Below are 22,080 nucleotides of genomic sequence, written 5' to 3'. Positions count from 1 at the left end.
TTTTGTGCTAGTATCATGAGTGGTTGTCAGTTGTATTCTACACATTTGGGGTATTCTGTTTTAAGACTCTGGATTTTATTGACATCTCTTATTTATCAGGCCTCCATTACTGCCAGACTCAGTGCAAGTCCAGGCTTCCCACTCGGCCTCCACTGACACCATGGAAAGTGGAGAGGTGTCTCGTTCCCTGAGTGTGGATAGAAGTCTGGGCTCCTCACTTGGCCTCTGATGGTCACTGTTGATCTCTGAGCAACACAAGGAGAGGACTGGTCGAGGTTTAGCTATGATGTTTTTGGGAGTTATTCAATTATTGTAAAAAAAAGTATCTATCTTGCTAGAATACTCCTTTCCTGGGCTTTTAGCTAAAGAGAGCGGATAATTTGGGGGATTTTTTTTTCTTGATCGTGATATCATTTCTGTGTTCCAGTCTTTTTCAGTGTTTAGTCCAGTATCCATAGAAGGCAAAATGGAAACCCAAACTCATTGCATTGTAATTCCTTGAGTCCCAAGGTCTCTGATCAGATTGATATCTACTCTGCACCTCTCGTAATCTCTTATGTTGGTTTTTCGAATATGTTCAGGGATTTTAGTTTTCCTTAGCAGAAGAGATAAGCAGAAAAATTTCTACCTCATCCTGTTCATAGGAGGCCTGCAATTCCCTTTCACAGTGTACAAATTTGTAATTCTTTGACTTAATTAAAGAAGCTGAGTTTCTTTTGTAATAACAATGAAAATCAATACGCAGCAACTAGAGATCCAGCAGACACTACAGTATGTTGTAACTAATGAGAAGATTTCTTTGTGTATATTAGCTATCCATTTGTCTGGCATTTATTCACTAGGAAAAATATTTTTAATACCAAAATACTGCAAAGCAGACATATTTGTTAATGCTTTATGTGTACTTTCCTGTGGGATAAAAGGAAGGGCTTAAAAGTATTATTCTCAGGGCTTTTTAAAAAAATTTTTTTAATGTTCTTATTTATTTCTGAGAGAGAGAGAGACAGTGTGAGCAGGAGAGGGTCAGAGAGAGAGGGAGATACAGAATCTGAAGCAGTCTCTAGACTCTGAGCTAGCTGTCAGCACAGAGCCCGACGTGGGGCCTGAACCCACAAACCATGAGATCACGACCTAAGCCGAAGTCGGACACTTAACCGACTGAGCCACCCAGGTACCCCTCTCAGTTTAAGTGACTACAGTTTCTTCAGTGAATCATTTCTGTCAGCAGAAATCACAAGTCTTGATATTGTATATTGTGCTATATTTCTGTTTGCTTTACTTTAACCTGTTTTTCTTTGGACTTTCAATAAATCAAATAATATTCTTTATAGACCCTAGAGAAAAATGTGGGCCCCCTCCACCCATTGACAATGGAGACATGACCACCTTCCCCAAATCGGAATATGACCCAGGATCGTCAGTTGAGTACCAGTGCCAGTCCTTGTATGTGCTTAAGGGAAACAAGATCATAACATGCAGCTATGGGCAGTGGTCCCCACCACCAAAGTGCTTGGGTAAATATTTTAATATTCACATGGATCCTGGGGAAAACAGAAAGATGTTTTGCTGTTTTTAACAGAATTTTCACAGATTAATCAACAGCTATTCTGTCGAATGTTTGACTACCAAATGTTAATGTGGGAAGAAATAAAGTTGGAAAAACCTCTTGATCAAGCAGCAACAGCAACAAAATGTTCTTAATGACAGCCCCTCCTGTTGTAATTGACATGATGAATCTTTCATTATAACATTTAATTATCAAACCTTAAGCATAGGAACTCATTTTTACATCATTAATCAGTTACAATGATTTATATCTCCATGATGGATTTTCAGTGTATTGGTTTGGAATAGGTTTTGGGAACAGAAGGACAGAAGATTGTACTTGAAAGTCTGAAATTCTGTGGAAAATATTTGTTTAATACTTAATGTTTATATTCATTTTCTTAACCTACAGATGTATGTATAATATCAGAAGATGTCATGGAAAGACATAACATACAATTTCGATGGTCTTCTACGAAAAAAATGTATGCCCCAACAGGGGATTCTGTTGAATTTCTATGTAAACCTGGATATCAGACAGAACATCCATTGCGAGTAACCTGTTGGGAGGGAAATCTGACCTATCCTGTTTGTGTTAAAAGCAATGGTTAGATACATTCCTAAAACTAAAATATGTACATTTATTCAGAATTTTTCATAATCCAATTCTCATTTTGTCAAGTGTTGTTTAACTCATTTATATTCATAAACCAGAATTTGTGTTAAATATTATATGGATGATGTAATTTAATCTGAGAGATGAATAAATCACATCTTACAAACTTGGCAAACCACAATGCTTTGTGTCCTATTTTTAAAATATCTGTGACAAGTCCTTAGATTCAATCATTTCAGTACCATCTCCTACCCATCTTTCTCCTGCCTTCCTCAAATCTTCCTCCATACCTTCTGAGCCTTCCTGAGACTGTCCATTTCTGAGGAAATGGGAGAAAATGCTTTTCCATCTTCAAAATAATTTCACTTCAAAACACAACAAAATTGAAATATGTCGTACCTATGTTAGAAATGTAAAGATGTAAATATGTTAGATGTAAAGAAAGAAGAAGATGTACCTATATTAGAAAGAAGAAAGAAGATTAAGTAGTTACTACTTAATACCGCTTACGTAGCAATAGATAGACCAAACAATGATGGAATACATGATCTCCTACAAGGTGACTCTCTAGCACACATAAACAGTCAAAGAAGTCATGAAGAGAAAATTGATAGTAACTGGTGCATAACGCTCATAACAACATGAAAAGGGACAAAAAATACATCAAGTATAAGCACACACACACACACAGAATGCTTTGAACACTGAATAAATGTTTACAGAGCAAAGATTCTCAGGAAGAACAAGAACTGTAGTTGAATTTAGAGAAACTAGGGGTAGAGTTGGTGCTGAACTCTTTATACTTACCTGCAGTCTCCACTTTCTCTGTCTTTCATATGCATCACCTTTAAACCACAAGAATGTGTTATTTTTTAAAAATGTTTTAGGGGTGCCTGGGTGGCTTAGTCGGTTAAGCATCCGACTTTCACTTAGGTCACGATCTCGCAGTTCATGGGTTTGAGCCCCGCATCGGGTTCTGTGCTGGCTGCCAGCTCAGAGCCTGGGGCCTATTTCGGAGTCTGTGTCTCCCTCTCTCTCTGACCCTCCCCTGCTCACGCTGTCTCTCTCTCTCTCTCCTAGAAATAAATAAAAAAATATATGAAAAAAATATATTAAAAAAAATGTTTTATTTGTTTCCGGAGAGAGACAGCATGAGCAGGGGAGGGTCAGAGAGAGAGGGAGATATACAATCTGAAACAGGCTCCAGGCTCTGAGCTAGCTGTCAGCACAGAGCCCAACACGAGGTTCGAACCCACAAGCCGTGAGATCATGACCTGAGCCGAAGTCGGACACTTAACCGACTGAGCCACCCAGGCACCCCAACAATGTGTTATTTGAAACGAACATAAAATAAAGTAATACAATACATGCTGAGTACTATAAGAACCTCTTTGGTAATGATCTTCAAGTCAAGTGACACCTTCAAGATTTTGTTAGAATAGAGGTTTTTGGAAACATTCAACCACAAGAGTCTGAAATATGACTTTTATATTCATACGTTTCAAACAACATCGTTAACATCAATTGACCATAAACATTTTTATCTTCTACCAAAACACGAAAACTTTAAGGTGAAAATAAAGACATAATTAAGGTAAAAATATTTTAAGGTGGTATCTTCTCTATATTGCATCAAATCAAGTGGTGTTCTTAGAATGAGAAACTTGGCTATCTCTAATGGAGTAGTTTATCTAAATCTGAATCACAAGTAACAGGTTTCTCACATCTTAAGGTATATTGCTACAATTGGTAAGTTATCTTTGCTGTGAATATTGGTGTACGTCCTATTTCTCCAGAACCTTTCACCTAATGCTTGTGGAATCTATTTATGATATTTGACCTGTAACCAATATAGCCTATTACGAATTATTATCATTTTTGGCTGCAAAATAGTGACTTTTAAGATTAATTCTAATACTTTTCTGCACTTAATTGTCATTCTCATGTAAAGATGGAGTGTTAAATTTCCAACTCTTTAAAGCTTTTAACTAAAAATGTTTGATAAATCTTTATTTTCCTCTTTAATTTCCAGCTTTTAGAGTAAGGACTTGGTGATAGTGACCTTCTGATAGCTTTACAGATTTTTTTTTTTTCATGTTGTATCACCGAGGCACCTGGGTGGCTCAGTTGGTTGGCCATCCAACTGGACTTTGGCTCAGGTCATGATCCTAGGGTCATGGGATTGAGCCCAGGGCTCAAGCTCCAGCTCTGTGCTGAGTGTGGAGCCTACTTAAGATTCTCTCTCTCTCTTCTCTCTCAACAAACAACATTAGATAAATAAAATTTGAAAAAAATATAAATGTATCAAAATGGGCTCATCATTTTTATTTATTGAATTTGTCAAAATTAAATATAGTCATTATTTTTGAAGCTCAATTATCTGAAATTTGGCTAGTTGAGAGCCTCTTGAAATTAGCTGCTGATCTCTTTGTTGTACCCCATTATTCTTTGAGCATTTCTTTTCTTCTTAGACAACATGATGTTCCAGGCTCGCTGTATGCTTCCCTGCCCAGTACCTGTAAGCATATGCCTTTTCAAATGGGTCTGATTCTTTTTACTGGGAAATAGTGTTTAGAATCCAAGACGTGTACTATCCTGTTGAAGAGAACTGTATTGAAATAGGAATATTCAACAATGTGGAATTGTCTTTAAATGTCTTTTGCCTTGTCAAAAAATTGAAATAGAAGTGAAATTTAAAATTCATGTGCTGCTATTGGATCTTACAACTCAACTTTAATAATACAGGGTTACAAAACTGTTTAATACATTTTTTGTCTTTTCTCTTTACTCACATATTCTTAGATTTCAATATTTGCAAAAATAATATAAAAACTGTAATGCAAATATGACTACTAGCAGGTAAACTACTCAATGAATGTTACAATGTCTTTGCATTTATTTTGTCCCAGGATGTTCAACTCTGAGTATTTAAGTGCTCTCTTCTGAGATGACTTGAAATAACCCTTTACTCTGATTGTCTCACTTACCATCTTAATGTAATTTTACACTTATTGGCATTCATATTTTTGAATTTTAGATTATGCTTCCTCTATTGAGCTAAACTATTTTACTTTTTTAAAAAATATTTTTATTCATTTCGAGAGAGAGAGAGAAAGAGAGAGACAGCGTGAGCAGGGGAGGGTCAGAGAGAGAAAGGGAGATACAGCCTCTGAAATAGGCTCCAGGCTCTGAGCTGGCAGTCAGCACAGAGCCCGACACGGGGCTCGAACCCACAAACCGCGAGATAATGACCTTAGCGAAAGTCGGACGCTTAACCGACTAAGCCACCCAGGCGCCCCTGAGCTAAACTATTTTAAAATGGAAAAACAACTACATATTTTAAAAGTCAAAGTAATATGACAAGGATCAATGAAGAATAGTCTTTTCCCATCATATCTATTCCCTCATTTAATAAAATTATATTTTTATTAGTTTCTGACATCCTTCCAATCTTTACTAATCTCCTTTAATATCTAAAAGAGAGATTACTTTACACATTTATCTGTATCTTGCTGTTTTTGCATTTATTATTCTAATACTCCCTTGAAGCCTTCCTCAGCTCCCTGCACAGCGGCTGCCTCAGCAGCTGGGCCGCAGGAGACACTGGACAACAGCGCAGTCTGGCATCACACACCCCCTAGGGTGGCTGCGTCGGGGGAAGGTGTGGGAGCCCGACAGTGACCACAGGAAAGCGTGGTTAGGGACGCGGGGATGTGCCTGCACACGGGGCTCCCTGCCTGGGCAAAGCATGCCTGCAAACAGGGTGCTCTGCCAGGAGGCCTGCACACAATATCCAAGTTTAATGGTCCGCTCGCAAACGAGGGAACATGCCCTCCTTAGAAGTAAGGAGAAGGCTGGAGTTGTGGGCAGGCCTCTTAGTAAACATGTTGTGGTCGCTTCCTCCCTTTGCTCCCCCCTGTCCTTGAAATGTGTTTGGCTACTTGCCCTTAATTGGTAAAGGAATGCATCTTGTAGATTTCAGTTTGTATCCAGTTACCGGGGTATAAAATAAACCGCAAGAGGGGCGTGCGTAGAATTTTTCCTTCGGCCGGAGTTGTGTCTGTGTCTGTCTTTTGTGTGTGTCTTGTCCTTTGTGTCATTTCGTCCGCAACAGAGAGAAAAGAGAAGGCTCTCTGGCACTGTCCTCCTCCAACTTTGGCCTTGCGGCTGGGGTGCTTCAGAATCAAGTTCCTTTTAGGTCAGAAGTATAGGAGAAGCCCAAGTTTGGGTGGCTGCCAGGGCACATTAGGGGCCCGTCTAAGAATCCTGGTGGTGGGCAGACCCTGGAAGACCTAATCTTGGGACGGCCAGTGTGGAATCCTCCTTTGTGTAACCCTGTCAGCGAACAAGCACTTAGTATTGTTTCTCTCCATGGATACTCTGCCCTTAAGCTTTCATATGCCAAATTTAATTTTGTAGGAGCCCAAACCCCAAATCTTTAAATCCATGCCTGCAGGGCTCACAGCGGTCCCTCTCAGGAAAACCCAATATTCACATCTGTTGAAGAGTTTTGAAAAATATGACTGGAAATTTGCACAACACTGTGTAACATGACACACAACCTCAATCTTTTCTCATGGAAACCCTATGATGTAGGTACTACATCCACATCTTTCAGAGAATGCAAGAGTTTTAGAAGGAATAAGCCATTGGGTCATTGCTAGGGAGAAGACAAACCATAACCTGATCCTAATCTGGGTCAAAAACATTTTTTATATAGGCAACGTGAGTTTATTTAATTCGTTTTGGAAACAAATCCCCTCCCGAAATAACACCTGAACACAAAATGCAATGACGCTTTGCAAAAGTTATCTACAGGTGGTCAAAAATATTTTTAAATCGATTTGAAGATCGTCTGTAGTTTTTTTGCTCATAAGATGATGGGCAAACCTGGGACTCGGGCAGATTCCCCGTTATTGTTATCACGCCATCAAAACAAAACAAAACAAAACAATATCCGGAGACTTTTAACGTGCAACATGACGGACTTTAACAAATGAAATCCCTTGAGAAAAACCATTCGAGAGGGCTAAAAAAATAATAAAACACAATGGCCATTTAATTTTGTGGGGCTTATGTGAATGGAACTCAAGACGCCTGAACGCCNATAACGTGTTGTAGGGGGTGGCAAAAAAAAAAAAAAATAGAGAGGAAGGAAGGAAAGAATGGAAGGAAGAAAGAGAAAGGGAGGAGGGAAGGAAGGAAGAAAGAAAATACAAGGTGCCCCTCTCCCAAGGGCTTAGAGTCCCTTAGGAGAAATCACATGGGGAGCCGAGAACTAAAACGATACGAGGAAAAGTGTCTAGTGATTACTTCTGGCAGGACAGACAGATGGAGGGAGAGGTGAGAGAGAGGGGACATGTTGTAAGGAGAACTGTATTGGTCAGGCAGTGTCGCAAATACAGAATAGTACGTTGCAAACTTTGGACCTAGTGTTCTATAGTTGTCAGTCTTGGTGCCCCGGTATAGACAGATTTTCCAATCATATGAGAAAATGGCTGGGCATGGAGTTAGGAAGGCAGGGCTGAATTTCCAAAGTCAGGCTAATTTGGTTACTCCCTGGATCCNACTGTCTTAGTGATGAACTCCATGCAGATGCCTCACAGGGATTCTCTTAGGCTCTGTCTGGCTCCCAGCATCCTTTGCTTTCTCTCCTTGTCACACATCTCAGTCACCCAGCGTCCATGTCCTGTCGCTGCTGACACCTGCTTTGTCACATGGTGCCTTTCTTGCCCTCAGCTGGGTGGCAGCAGCATAGGGCTGCTCCTATGTGTTCTCCATAGACCCGTCCTGCCCCCTCCCCACTTTGCTGCTGTACAGACACAGGCGCTTTTTGATCTAAGGGTTTTACTGCTACTCACTATGAAAACAGAGGGAATACAAATAATAAAATGGAGAGATTTCAAAATTGTTTATAGGCTGGCGCCCTGTTCTTAGCCTACTTGCTTCTGAGGTCACAAATGGAATCCTCCTTGGGTCTTTGTCTCTGCTTTTACCTGCTGTGCCCATTTCTGCGGCTACAATCAGGTGGAATTATAGGGGCCTCCCAGTCTCAGGGGACATCCAGGTGGTTAAGAAACTGCCTTCTGTAAGAATGAAACCCCTTGGAGGTTGGAGGCAAGATGGCAGAGAAGTAGGGAGCTCCGTACATTTTGCCTGCACCCATCTCTCAAACAGAGAAGACCTGATGTCATAGGACACTAAGCCACAGGATTTTGGGAAGAGAAAGAGAGTACACTGGGAAGGAAACCTCTAAGGGAGTGAGTGCGAACTGGGGAAGATAAAAGCGGATGGGACCCAGAGATACAGAGAGAGGGAAGAGAACTCGGCTGCGGTGAATGATTAACCAGCAAGCCGTGGTGAGCTGCCACGAGTCCAGGGGAAAGGAAAGAAAAGCTGAGATTGCTCATAGAACCCCCTTGGAGAAGAGGGAAAAAAAACCCTCAGCTTAGAAAGACAGTGTTTTTTAGCTCTGGCTGTGGTCCTGTATTTAAACTAGGTGCTCTGGTCCCAGAAGGCGCCAGGAAAAACTAAACTGCCATGTCCCCGGCACCATCCATGGCAATGGCGGCCCCGTGAACCGGCAGCAACGCCTGCAGCAGCAGTCCCGGTGCCGGGTGAAGCAGCAGCAGCACACGTGACACCACTCTGCTGAAGCAGTGGAGGCGGCAGGGTTGGCGACCCTGTGAGGCGGTCCCGGCGCCCGGTGAAGTGGCGGCGGCGTGCACGACAGCGGTCCAGTGAAGCGGCGGCACGCTGCAGTGACACAGACTCTGCAGGACCTGAAGTTGCTACATTCCCCTAATGCACTCGGGTTGTATGCCTGCTTGACCTCGGCATATCCGAGGCTGCGACACTTACCCCACCCACCCCCGACTCAACCCCCAGGCAACAGGGAAGAAGGGACCTGCAGAACTGTTCAGGGCGGTAAATCAAAGCCCGCGGACTGGAACCTGGAAACGAGGCAGAGCGTGGGGCATAGAACTCAGCCCACCTTGGCTACATCCACATCACAGGGAGATCAGATGGAAGAAGTGATTTGAAGCGCTTGGTTGAGAAGGTACTGGGGCGGCGCCTTTCTTCTCCCCACAACCACCAAGGCTGGGCCTCAGGGAGGCCAGCAAACATTGTGGAGACAAGACCTGCCCACACCAAACCAACCCATCCTCTCTAGATAGCTGTTTTGTTGTTGTAGCTGTTTTTACCTGAGACTGGGTTTGCGTGTCTATTGGTTTAGTCTGTGCGTTTGTGTACCTGTGTTCCCTCTGTGGTTGTCTGTTTTCTTTTTCCAGGGCTGCCTCAAGAAACAAGCCAAACTACACATGGTGGAGAGTCCCAAATACCACTACCAGTAGGGAAACAAAATAGCCAAACACTCAACAAGAGAAACCAAGAGACAGCATCCTAAGAACACTTCCTGAACAGACAGGCCCTGAAGAATCAAAAGAGCCCTCTCCAATACAGCAGAACTTGCAGGGGCTCTGTGTACAACAAGCTTTTAAAATTAACAAGAGATAGAAAGCTAACCAAAATGACGAAACAGAAGAACTCTCCAAAGAAACCCCAGGAAGAAATGACAGCTAGAGAACTGCTCAAAACAGATATAAGCAACATAACTCAACAATAACATAGAACAATAATCATAAAATTGATCGCCGAGCTTGGAAAAAGCGTGGAGGACATCAGAGAAACTATGGCTACAAACAGTATGTAGCTTAAAAATAATTATGGTGAATTACAAAATGGGATAAATGAGATACATAATAAACTGGAAGTGTCCAATGCACTGATTGAAGAGGCAGAAAGGAGAATAAGTGATTTAGAAGACATTAGTATAGAAAAAGCAGGAACGGAGAAAAAGAGAGATAAACTGATCCAGGAACATGAAAGAAGAGTTCGAGAGCTCAGCGATGCAATCAAACAGAACAATATCCGTATCACAGGAATTCCAGAAGAGGAAAAGAGAGGGAAAGGTGCTGAAGGAGTCCTGGAAGAAATTATAGCAGAGAACTTCCCCAACCTGGAGAGGGAAGTAGCAGTTGAAATTGAAGAGGCACAGAGAACTCCCCTCAGACGTAACTTGAATCGATCATCTGCACGACATATCATAATGAAACTGGCAAAATATAATGACAAAGAGAGAATTTTGAGAGCAGCTAGGGAGAAAAGGGCCCTAACATACAAAGGGAAACCTATCAGAGTGGTGACAGACCTATCTACTGAAACTTGGCAGGCCAGAAAGGAATGGCAGGAGATCTTCAATGTGATGAATGGAAAAAATAGGCAGTCAAGAATCCTCTATCCAGCAAGCCTGTCATTCAGAATAGAAGGAGAGATAAACGTCTTTCCAAATAAACAAAAATTGAAAGAATTTGTCACCTCTAAACCAGCTCTACAGGAAATCCTGAGGGGACTCTCTGAGGGTAGTATTGCAAGGAACGCAAGATACCAGAGACACCACCACAAGCATGAATACCACAAAGGACACAATGACTCTAAACCCACATATTTCTTTTCATTTTAATATATATTTTTTAATTTTTTAAATTTATTTCTAGGAGAGAGAGAGAGACAGCGTGAGCCGGGGAGGGTCAGAGAGAGAGGGAGACACAGACTCTGAAACAGGCTCCAGGCTCTGAGCTGTCAGTCAGCACAGAGCCCGACGTGGGGCTCAAACCCACGAACCGCGAGATCATGACCTAAGCGAAAGTCGGGCGCTAAATCGACTAAGCCACCCAGGCTCCCCTAAACACACATATTTCAGTAATGCCACTGAAAGTAAATGGGCTGAGTGCTACAATCAAAAGACATAGGGTAGCAGAATGGATTAAAAAAAATCCATCCATTTGCTGTCTACAAGAAACGCATTTTAGACTGGGAGATAGCTACAGATGAAAAGTAAGGGGATGGAGAAATATCTATCATGCTACGGGAAGTCAAAAGAAAGCTGGAGTAGCTTTACTCTTATCAGGCAAACTGGACTTTAGATTAAAACAATAACAGGGGATGAAGAAGGGCATTATATAATAATTACAGGATCTATCCATCGGGAAGAACTAACAATTACAAATGTCTATGTACCTAAAATGGGAGCACCTAAGTATTTAAAACAATCACAAACAGAAACAATGTTATAGATAAGAATGTGCTATTAGTAGGGGACTGGACTTTAATACTCTGCTTACAGCAATGGATAGGTCAAGCAGACAGAAAATCACTAAAGAAACAATGGGCTTGAATGACACATTGGACCAGATGGATCTGACAGATATATTTAGAACTCTACATCCTGAGGCCATGGAATTCACTTCCTTCTCAAGTGCGCATGGTACATTCTCCATGATAGATCACATACTGGGACATAAAGCAGTCCTCAATAAATACGAAAGAATTGAGATCCTACCCTGCACACTTTCAGATCATAAAGCTTTGAAACTTGAACTCAATCACAGGAAGAAGTCTGGAAAACCTCCAAAAACATGGAGGTTAAAGAACACCCTACTAAAGAATGAATGGACCAATCGGGCAATTACGAAGAAATATAAAATATATTGAAACAATTGAAAATGAAAATATAACAATCCAAACTCTATGGGATGCGGCAAAGGCAGTCTAAGAGGAAAATACATTGCATTTCCAGGCCTATTTCAAGAAATTAGAAAAAGCGCAAGTGCAAAATCTAAAAGCTCACCTAAAGGAACTATAGGGAGAGCAACAAGAGCACCCCAAACCCAGTAGGAGAAGAGAAATAGTAAAAAGCAGAGCAGAGATAAACAACATAGAGACCAAAGAAACAATTGAACAGATCAATGAAACCAAGAGTTGGTTTTTTGAAAAAATAAACAAAATGGACAAACCTCTAGCCAGGCTTCTCAAAAAGAAAAGACAGAGCACCCAAATAGACAAAATCATGAATGAAAATGAACTTATTACAACCCACCCCTCAGATATACAAGGACTGACCAGGGAGTACTTTGAAAAATTATATGCCAACAAATTGGACAACTTAGAAGAAATGGACAAATTCCTAAACACACACTCACTACCAAAATTCACACGGGAAGAGATAAAAAATCTGAACAGACCCATAACTCGTGAGGAAATCGATTCAGTGATCAACAATCTCCCAACAAATAAGAGCCCTGGCCCTGATAGCTTCCCAGGGGAATTCTACCAGACATTTAAAACAGAATTAATGCCCATTCTTCTCAAGCTATTCCAAACAATAGAAATCGAAGGAAAACTTCCAGACTCATTTTATGAAGCCAGCATCACTCTGATTCCCAAGCCAGACAGAGATCCAGCAAAAAAGAAAACTACGGGCGAATATACCTGTGGAATATGGATGCAGAATTCCTCAACAAGATACTAGCAAATCAAATCCAACAGCACATAAAAAGAATTATCCGCCAAGATCAAGTGGGATTCATTCCTGGGTGACAGGGCTGGTTCATAGTCGCAAATCAATCAATGTGATACATCCCATCAACAAAAGAAAAAATAAAACCATATGACCCTGTCGATAGATGCAGAAAAAGCATTTGACAAAATACAACACCCCTTCTTAATAAAGACCCTAGAGAAAGTTGGGATAGAAGGAACTTCCTTAAACATCCTAAAAGCCATCTATGAGAAGCCCTCAGCTAACATCATCCTCAATGGGGAAAAACTGAGAGCTACCCCTTGAGATCAGGAACACGACAGGGATGTCGACTCTCACCACTGTTGTTTAACATAGTGCTGGAAGTCCTAGCATCAGCCATCAGACAACAAAAGGAAATCAAAGGCATCAGAACTGGCAAAGAAGAAGTCAAACTTCCACTTTTCGCAGACGACATGATACTCTACATAGAAAACCCGACAGACTGCACCAGAAGCCAACTAGAATCGGTTTTCAGCAGTTGCTGGGTACAAAATCAACATGCAGAAATCGGTTGCATTTTTATTCACCAACAGTGAAGCANACTACCCAAAGCAATCTACACATTCAACGTATTTCTGATCAAAATTGCACCAGCATACTTCTCAAAACAAGAACAAACTATTCTAAAATTTGTAGGGCACCACAAAAGACCCCACGTAGCCAAAGTATATTGAAGAATAAGACCAAAACGGGAGGTATCACCATCCCAGACTTTAGCCTCTACTACAAAGCTGTCATCATCAAGACAGTATGGTATTGGCACAAAAACAGACACATAGATCAATGGTATAGAAATGAGAACTCAGACCTGGACCCAAAGGTATACAGCCAACTAATCTTTGACGAAGCAGGAAAGAGTATCCAATGGAAAAAAGACAGCCTCTTTAACAGGTGGTGCCGGGAGAACTGGACAGCAAGATACAGAAGAATGAAACTAGATCATTTTCTCACACCATACACAAAAATGAACTCAAAATGGATCAAGGACCGGAACGTGAGACAGGAAACCATCAAAACCCTAGAGGAGAAAGCAGGAAGCAACCTCCTTGACCTCCACCGTAGCAATGTCTTACTTGACACATCCCCAAAAGCACAAGAATCAAGAGCAAAAATAAACAATTGGGACCTCAAGATTAAAAGCTTCTGCACGGGAAGGGACACAATCCATAAAACTAATAGGCAACTGACAGAATGTGAAAAGAAGTTGCAAATGACATATCAGATAAAGGTTAATATCCAAAATCTATAAGGAACTCAGCAAACTCCACACCCAAAAAACAAACAACCCAGTGAGGAAATGGGCAGAAGATATGAACAGACACTTCTCCAAAGAGGACATCCAGATGGCCAACAGACACATGAAACGATGTTCAGCATCCCTCCTCATCAGGGAAATACAAATCAAAACCACACTGAGATACCACCTCACGCCAGTCAGAGTGGCTAAAATGAGCAAATCAGAGAACTCTAGATGCTGGCGAGGATGTGGAGAAACGGGCACCCTCCTACACTGTTGGTGGGAATGTAAACTGGTTCAGCCCCTCTGGAAAACAGTGTGGAGGTTCCTCAAAAAATTAACAATAGAACTCCCCTATGACCCAGCAATAGCACTGCTAGGAATTTGCCCAAGGGATACAGAAATGCTGATGCATAGGAGCACATGTACCCCAATGTTCATAGCAGCACTCTCCACAATAGCTAAAACATGGAAAGAGCCTAAGTGTCCATCAACAGATGAATGGATCAAGAAGATGTGGTTTATCTATACCATGGAATACTACATGGCAATGAGAAACAATGAAATCTGGCCATGTGTAGCAACATGGATGGACCTTGAGGGTGTTATGCTGAGCGAAATAAGTCAGGCAGAGAAGGACAAATATCATATGTTTGCACGTATAGGAGGATTAGGAGGAATGTAACGGAGGACCGTGGGAAGAAGAAGGGGGGAAATAGTGGGGGAGAGGGAGAGAGGCAAACCATGAGAGACTCTTGAGACTCTTGAAAGCTGAGAACAAAGTGAGGATGGAAGGGTGTGGGGGGGGAGGGGGGAGATGGGCATGGAGGAGGGCACTTGTGGGGATGAGCACTGAGTGTTTTATGGAAACCAACTTTACAATAAACTATTTGGAAAAAAAAAAAAAAGGTACAAAACAGGCAAACAGACTCCAATTTCTCAGAGATCCGGACAGCGGTCACCCTGTGTGTGTGGTGAAGGGAGGGCGAGAGCGACTGACTGAAGGGACAGCTTGGGCTTTCCTGAGACCTCGTGCTGTGCTTTCCTGAGCTCGGTGCTGGTGTGTAGGCCCTGCGCCTTCTCGAGATTCAGCAAACCCTTTGCTTATGTTCTTTATGCTTATATTGCAACACGAAGTTCTAAAAATTCAGCATTCCAGTGACTTCGGTTTGAACTGTTAAACTCATTTATTTCCAATGAGGGTGATCCTGTTGTTTCACACCCGTATATGTCACATCCTTATGAGAGTGAGTGCGTGGATTGCGGGAAAGGCAGGCCCCCAAATATCAGCCATTCTTGACAAAGTTCACTCATGTTGTCTGACTCTTGTTTGGGAAAGCATTGCCTAACCTCACAACATTTTTTTTGGTGTTTGTTTATATTCGGAGTCAGTGTGTGAGGGTGGAGGGGCAGAGAGAGAGGGAGGTAGAATCTGAAGCAGGTTCCAGGCTCTGAGCTGGCTGTCAGCACACAGCCCTATGCAGGGCTCGAACCCACAAACTGCGAGATGATGACCTGAGCCGAAGTCAGAGGCTTAACCAACTGAGCCACCCAGGCACCCCTGTGAATGATTTTTTTTTTTAAATACAGTTTATTGTCTAGTTGGTTACCATGTAACACCCAGTGCTCATCCCAACAAGTGTCCTCTTCCATGCCCATCACCCATTTTCCCCTCTCCCCCGCCCCTCATCAACCCCCTGTTCCTTCTCAGTATTGAAGAGTCCCTTACGGTTTGCCTCCCTCCCTCTCCTTAACTATTTTTTTCCCTTTCCCTCCCCTATAGTCCTCTGTTAAGTTTTTCCTGTTCCACATTGAGTGAAAACAGGTGGTATCTGTCTTTCTCTGCCTGACTTATTCTTGGTGAATGATTTTTAAAGGAGCTTCTATTATTTTATCATTTGAGGTTTACACACAATAGACCTGAACGGGTTTCCGTAATCAGAGAGTTAATGAAATCCAAAGTATATCACCGGTTACCGTCTTACACCTTCCAAGAACCTGAACGTGTAGCAGCAGAACCAAGAACATGCCTGGGTTTACAGAAAAAAATCAAAGCAGGTCACGGTATTAACATTCAGCGGGAACGCAGTGAGAAATCGATTCTAACTCTGCACTGCTGGGGCTTGTGACTGACTTTTTCTTCTTTTACTTTGTGGAAGTTTCTGATGGGCGGAGCATCTAGTAATCCCTTTAATTTCCAAACTGTGTTTCAACTTCCTTTTAGAGCAACTGCTTTCCTGCTCTAATCACAACTTTTAGCAGAAGGGAACCTGGCATAGTGTGAGCAGTGAAGGCTGATTAATGGGCCTTTAAGGATCCTCAAAATGAGATTTCCAGCAGCAATTGTTTGGCTTATGTGGTGGACTGTTTGTGTTGCAGAAGGTAAGAGTTAAAAAAGGAAGACTTTTCTGAATTGCAGAACATTTGCANAACGTGTAGCAGCAGAACCAAGAACATGCCTGGGTTTACAGAAAAAAATCAAAGCAGGTCACGGTATTAACATTCAGCGGGAACGCAGTGAGAAATCGATTCTAACTCTGCACTGCTGGGGCTTGTGACTGACTTTTTCTTCTTTTACTTTGTGGAAGTTTCTGATGGGCGGAGCACTAGTTAATCCCTTTAATTTCCAAACTGTGTTTCAACTTCCTTTTAGAGCAACTGCTTTCCTGCTCTAATCACAACTTTTAGCAGAAGGGAACCTGGCATAGTGTGAGCAGTGAAGGCTGATTAATGGGCCTTTAAGGATCCTCAAAATGAGATTTCCAGCAGCAATTGTTTGGCTTATGTGGTGGACTGTTTGTGTTGCCGAAGGTAAGAGTAAAAATACGAAGACTTTTCTGAATTGCAGAACATTTGCTATTATGCTTTTCACGGTGGTAATAGGAATTTGGTCTAGAAGATGTGATTTAATTACCGTTCTGCAGCTTAGCATTTGAGTGGCTGTTGACATTGTTAAGTTTCAAAAAATATAAGTAGCTTATTTAGGTGACGTGATTATTCATCATAATTTTATCTAATGTAAATATTCAAAACATGTTTTAATATTTTGAAAACTGTAATATATCATAATCATTTCCTTTGAAATTATCAATTTACTTGTTTTGCTTAGACTATTCACCCAAATGATTTCCGTGAAAGTCTTAAGAAGAATACGGTCATAGGGGCGCCTGGGTGGCTTAGTTGGTTAAGCGTCCGACTTTCGCTTAGGTCATGGTCTCGCGGTTCGTGGGTTCGAGCCCTGCGTCGGGCTCTGTGCTGGCTGCAAGCTCGGAGCCTGGATCCTGTTTCAGAGTCTGTGACTCCCTCTCTCTCTGACCCTCCCCTGCTCACGCTGTCTCTCTCTCTTTCCTAGAAATAAATAAAACATTAAAAAATAAAATAAAATAAAAAAATTAAAAAATAAAAAAAATAAAAAAAAGAAGAATACGGTCATATAGAGAATCAGAACAGAAATTAGACAGTACATACCTTCAATCATCTAATGATTGGATTTATCTCAGATATAGATGTTAACTCTTTCTAAAGAAAAATCCATTAATCACAACTGTTATTGCCACGGCCTTAAAAGTCCTTAGACAAACAAGCATTACTTGTATCATTCGTTTGAAAATATCGTATACATTTGAAAAACTTGCATATGCAATGGTTGTACCTTCTAAGACCTTCAAATGGGTGTTTTCCTGTGGTTGTACTTGAGGTATGTTGTAGAAGAGCAGTCTTTAGAGGTAGTGAATATAAATGTAGAAGGTTGTTTTCTGGTATTAGGCAATTTCTAGACATATAATTAAATTTAATTCTAACACTACTTCTCAATAGATTAAAAAGTTTCTTTCAATGGAATTTGGTATCTAGTTCATGATAGATAATTAATTATATGTATTATTTGATTGATTTTTTTTCAAAAAATTTTTAAATGTTTTTTATTTTTTTCTGATAGAGAGAGAGAGAGAGAGAAAGAGACAGCAGGGGAGGGTCAGAAAGAGAGGGAGACACAGAATCCGAAGCAGGCTCCAGGCTCTGAGCTAGCTGTCAGCACAGAACCCAATGTGGGGCTCAATCCCACAAACCGTGAAATCATGACCTGAGTCGAAGTCAGAGGCTTAACAGACTAAGCCCCCAGGCGCCCCTGATTGATATTTTGAAAGCAACTGAGCTACCTATCATTCATAAATTTCCACACATTTCACTAAGTCAGCCAGTTCTAATTGAATGCTTACTTCCTGTCAGCCTGTAAACATTAAGAAATGTTAGCAAATAACACTAAGTCTCTGTCATTAATGGTCTTTCAATCTAGACAATAAAGACACATATCTCTCTTTAATTATAATGTTCAGGCATTTTTTAAAAGTTTGTTCAAATGTGCTTAATTTTTTTCTAAGATAGACCCTCTTTTAGTTTCACAGTCTGATATGCTATTGCCAGATTTTTAGTTTGGAAACCTTTTATAGAGCCACCTTTTGAACTAGCTATATAATCATTTCCCTTATGTATAAATATTGCAGTTAGTATTCACAGGTAAAATATTACTGTTTAGGAAAGAGTTCCTCAGCACCGTTAATGTTAGCAATTATAACAAACAACTTTTTCCTTACATAAGTGTTTTTGTCTTTTCCTTAACAGGAGTATGTTCAGTATTTCAAAATTTCCATATTGTCTGCCTAGGCTTTAAGTATCATTTGTCGTGTAAGGAAGCTTTGTTTTCTTTCCAGCTCATGTTGAAAACTCAAGAATGGATGCCAAGCTTAATTAAACTATTTAAGTGATTACAAAGTGGAATTCGATATTTAAACTTGGGTGCTAAAAGGATGTATTAAAACTGAAGTAACAGCAATTTAAACTCCTTACTTACATAACTGATTCCAGCTGACTCATTTCACCCGTATTTTCTATTGCATCAAAATGTGTTTAAATGTGGTATCAGTTTCTGCCGCTGATTTGGGCATTCGCACCCTACACGTATTTTAGTGAGATTGACTGTAAATCTTGCAATTCCTAGTAGGAAAACTATAATGTTACTATTTAAAGCAATGCTTAGGTTAGTTAGCCTCATGATTTTCACAAAAGCACGCATGATGCACAAGTGAGTAGGAAAAAATCACATGAATTTTCAGCAGATATTGAACCGCTATTTATTTCTTCTTTGCCAAAAAGTTCTGAAACTGGTTTGAAATGCCAAGTCCGTTCATCTACCGTACCTAACAGAAATTTCACTCAGCAAGGTAGACTTGACCATTAAAAATATCCATATATCCTTCAGTAGTTGCCTCTGGCTTTATTTCCCATTAGAAATAAATATGGAATAGTACATTGAGATATTGAGAAATACTAAATTGAATACTGAATGGTAAATTGAGGAACTGAGTAAAGACAGTTTGGAATACCAGCACAATCTTCTTTACTCAACCAGGCTTAATGTTTTAGCATTTCACAAATTGTCTCTGCCCCGTTCAGAGTGGACATTCCTCAAAAAATACTCCTGACTGCTAAAGAGGAATGAATGATAACCCATAGGAGGAATGTATTGGCCCAAGTTTCATGGAGACCAGTTGGTACCTTTTCAATGCAGCAGGCTCTCTGCATTCCCATTGCCGGGCGTCTAGAAATATTAGTTGCTTCCTTGTAAAACATCACAGCTGGATGAGTCACCACAGGCTGCTAAGAATCTGGTCATATTTACAGGACAAAGTTTAGAATAACAGTCCTTCAATCTTACCACATAGTTTCTGTTTTCGGGAATATCTTATGACCAGGCTCTCACGCAGACCATTTAGATTTAGGGTCTAAAGTGTGTATGATCTTTGAAATTAGTCACAGCCCAGAAATTCCTGCCTGAGAAACCTGAATAAAGAAAAAACCTACGAAACCTAATAAAATTTGTTTGGAGAGATGTAGGTGTTCTCTAATTCTGGAGGCTTCAAGGACAAAAAATGTTCTTTCAGGACTTAAAATATATTAGAGATCAAAGCTAGAGAGATTCTTCTAAGAGAAAGCAGAGGAAAATAATGTTTTACATATTGTTTCAAGTACAGAATGGTTTCCAATTTGAGTTAACCCAAAAATGAAAAAAAATTATGTACAACATAAATTACAAGAAGTAATTATAAGTCCATTACAAGTACTATTATATAGGGATATATGTGAATATTAAACATACTTATCTAATCCAGAAAACATGAGGTAGTGGTTTTTAATCCTAAATTCTGTATTTCAATTCAAACATGATAAATAAGAATTTTTCTCCCTTCACAAAACCCCCACCTTTTCAGAAATACTTGTGTGGTGTTTACCTATATGGTGTGATTTAGAGTTGTGTAATGGTCCAAGTGCTTTCAATATCCTCTCTTCTTTGAAGTGTTTGAGGGGAACCTGGGTGGCTCAGTCGGTTAAGCGTCTGACTCTTAATTTGTCTCTGGCCATGATCTCACAGTTTGTGGAATCAAGCCCTACGTAGGGCTCTGTGCTGATAGCATGGAACATGCTTGGGATTTTGTCTCTTACCCTCTGTCTGTCTGTCTGTCTCTCTCTCTCTTTCTGCATCTCCACCGCGCACACTGTCCCTCAAACTAAATAAACATTAAAAAAAGGAAATTCTATTAAAAAAAAAGAAAAACAATGTTTTACACATTGATACTACCAGATTCAGCAAGCCTGAAATTTATGAGGAATGACAAATATTCTGAGTAAATACTTCAGTGTAGTTAAATCTAGTGTTATTTAGTGCAATCTACTGTGAAATATTATAAGCTGAAAAGTTCTCTGTAGCAATTTTAGTGTGGAAAGATGGGAATGGATGATGCAGGTGAAGAACAGGACTAAGGAACTCTGAAAGGTGCGGTGTCCCTTGGGAGGGGCGAACTGATGGGTGAAGCATGACCGTGAGCCCCACGAGAAGGGTGAGAGCAGGTGCCCCGGGAGTGTCACGAGAGGGAAAGGTGTGCCAAAGCAAGTCTTGTTCTTTTCAACGTGGGCGCATCTGGAGAATGCATATGCTACCTTTTGCCTATGTATAAAGTTAAACTGAAGTGAATTATTCATTGTTGCTGAAATTGTTCGTAACTGAATGTAAGTCCCCCATTGACACACGTATTAGTAGGTTCTTCATCTTTGGCCTTTGACTGTTAGGGCTTCTGCCCAAGTCTAAATGAATCCACTTTTCTTTGCTCAATCCCTGAGTGTTCTACAACCTTTGCACTTTTCATTCTGTCCAGTTATGCCTTCCCCTCACCCCACACACCATCCCCTACCTGCCCAGAATGAGAAATTCTCCCAACCAGTCTATCCTGTGCTTAACTGATATGCACTTTACCCATACCTTAACACCTTTAACTAGTTTCAGACTATGGTGTATAAACAAGAGATGATGTAATTGGGGTAAAAAGTGGTACATTTAGGAAAAAAAAATCAGAAAAAAGAAGGGGCAAAAGATATGACTGAGCACTTTTATGTGTTTGGACATTTTAACTAAAAAAAACCAAGTTTCTCTAACCAAGTTGACCAAAAATGTAATAGATAGGGAAGTGATTATAAAATCCTTTCTTCAGAGCCTCCCAAAAGCTTTTTTGAACAAAATTAAAATGATTTCTGACTTCAAAATGATAGCATAAATTAAAACTTAAACACGTAGACAAGAGGAACAGTGGAATTACAGATAGCAGAGTTTCTTGGATTCATGCAACAGAGCTTTGAGATCACCGTATATGGGTTCTCATGTCTTACCTTTCACATTGGTTACCCTGCACTGTGCTCTTCCCATGGGTTGCCTGCAATCTGCAGAGATAATGGAAAGGTTCCAAGAGAGCTTCGCATTCATCCATTTATTCTCTCCTTCATTTCTTTGTTCAACGATCATTTTTTAAGTGATTGCTAATCCTAATACTTAGAACTAGCATTTTCCAAAATGCTATTTAATAGGGAAAAGAAAAGGAATGTTTATTGTGTTTTATGAGCATATTGTATTTTATCATAAAAAGGATTGTGATGAAGGTAAGCAAAAGAGAGACTACAGGATCATTTAGAGGAGGCAAGAAATCCAAGTGCAAATGGGAGGCTGGTCTGGGATAGGGTTGAGGAGTGTTGGTTCATAAGAGGTGGAGTGAAGAGAGACAAATATGTCCGGGTCACGATGGCATCTTGGGTAGGCTTGGAAGGTTGGATAGAAGCCAACCAAATCAGGATAACAGGGAAGAGGACATACAAGACTGTGGAAACATTGGGGCGCACATGTGGCTCGGTTGATTTGTCTTGGGAAATAATCTCAGT

The 22,080-nt window shown here is 40.6% G+C and overlaps 1 protein-coding gene across 1 annotated transcript in view; it reads left to right on the top strand.

The window, feature by feature from the left end:
* Positions 1 to 2,342, top strand: part of LOC144233587 (complement factor H-like) — a 101,305-nt gene extending 98,963 nt beyond the window's left edge. The window contains exons 20-21 of the mRNA XM_077766569.1: positions 1,332 to 1,514; positions 1,958 to 2,342. Of these exons, the coding sequence (XP_077622695.1) occupies positions 1,332 to 1,514; positions 1,958 to 2,157 (383 nt within the window). The 3' untranslated portion in view covers positions 2,158 to 2,342. The remainder of the gene's footprint in view (positions 1 to 1,331; positions 1,515 to 1,957) is intronic.
* Positions 2,343 to 22,080: the final 19,738 nt, after the last annotated feature.

Source organism: Crocuta crocuta, unplaced genomic scaffold, assembly GCF_008692635.1.
Source record: "Crocuta crocuta isolate KB4526 unplaced genomic scaffold, BGI_CrCroc_1.0 scaffold1664, whole genome shotgun sequence".
Taxonomy (NCBI): domain Eukaryota; kingdom Metazoa; phylum Chordata; class Mammalia; order Carnivora; family Hyaenidae; genus Crocuta; species Crocuta crocuta.
The sequence above is the reverse complement of the archived record's forward strand: the minus strand, read 5'-3'. Positions and strand labels throughout refer to the sequence as shown.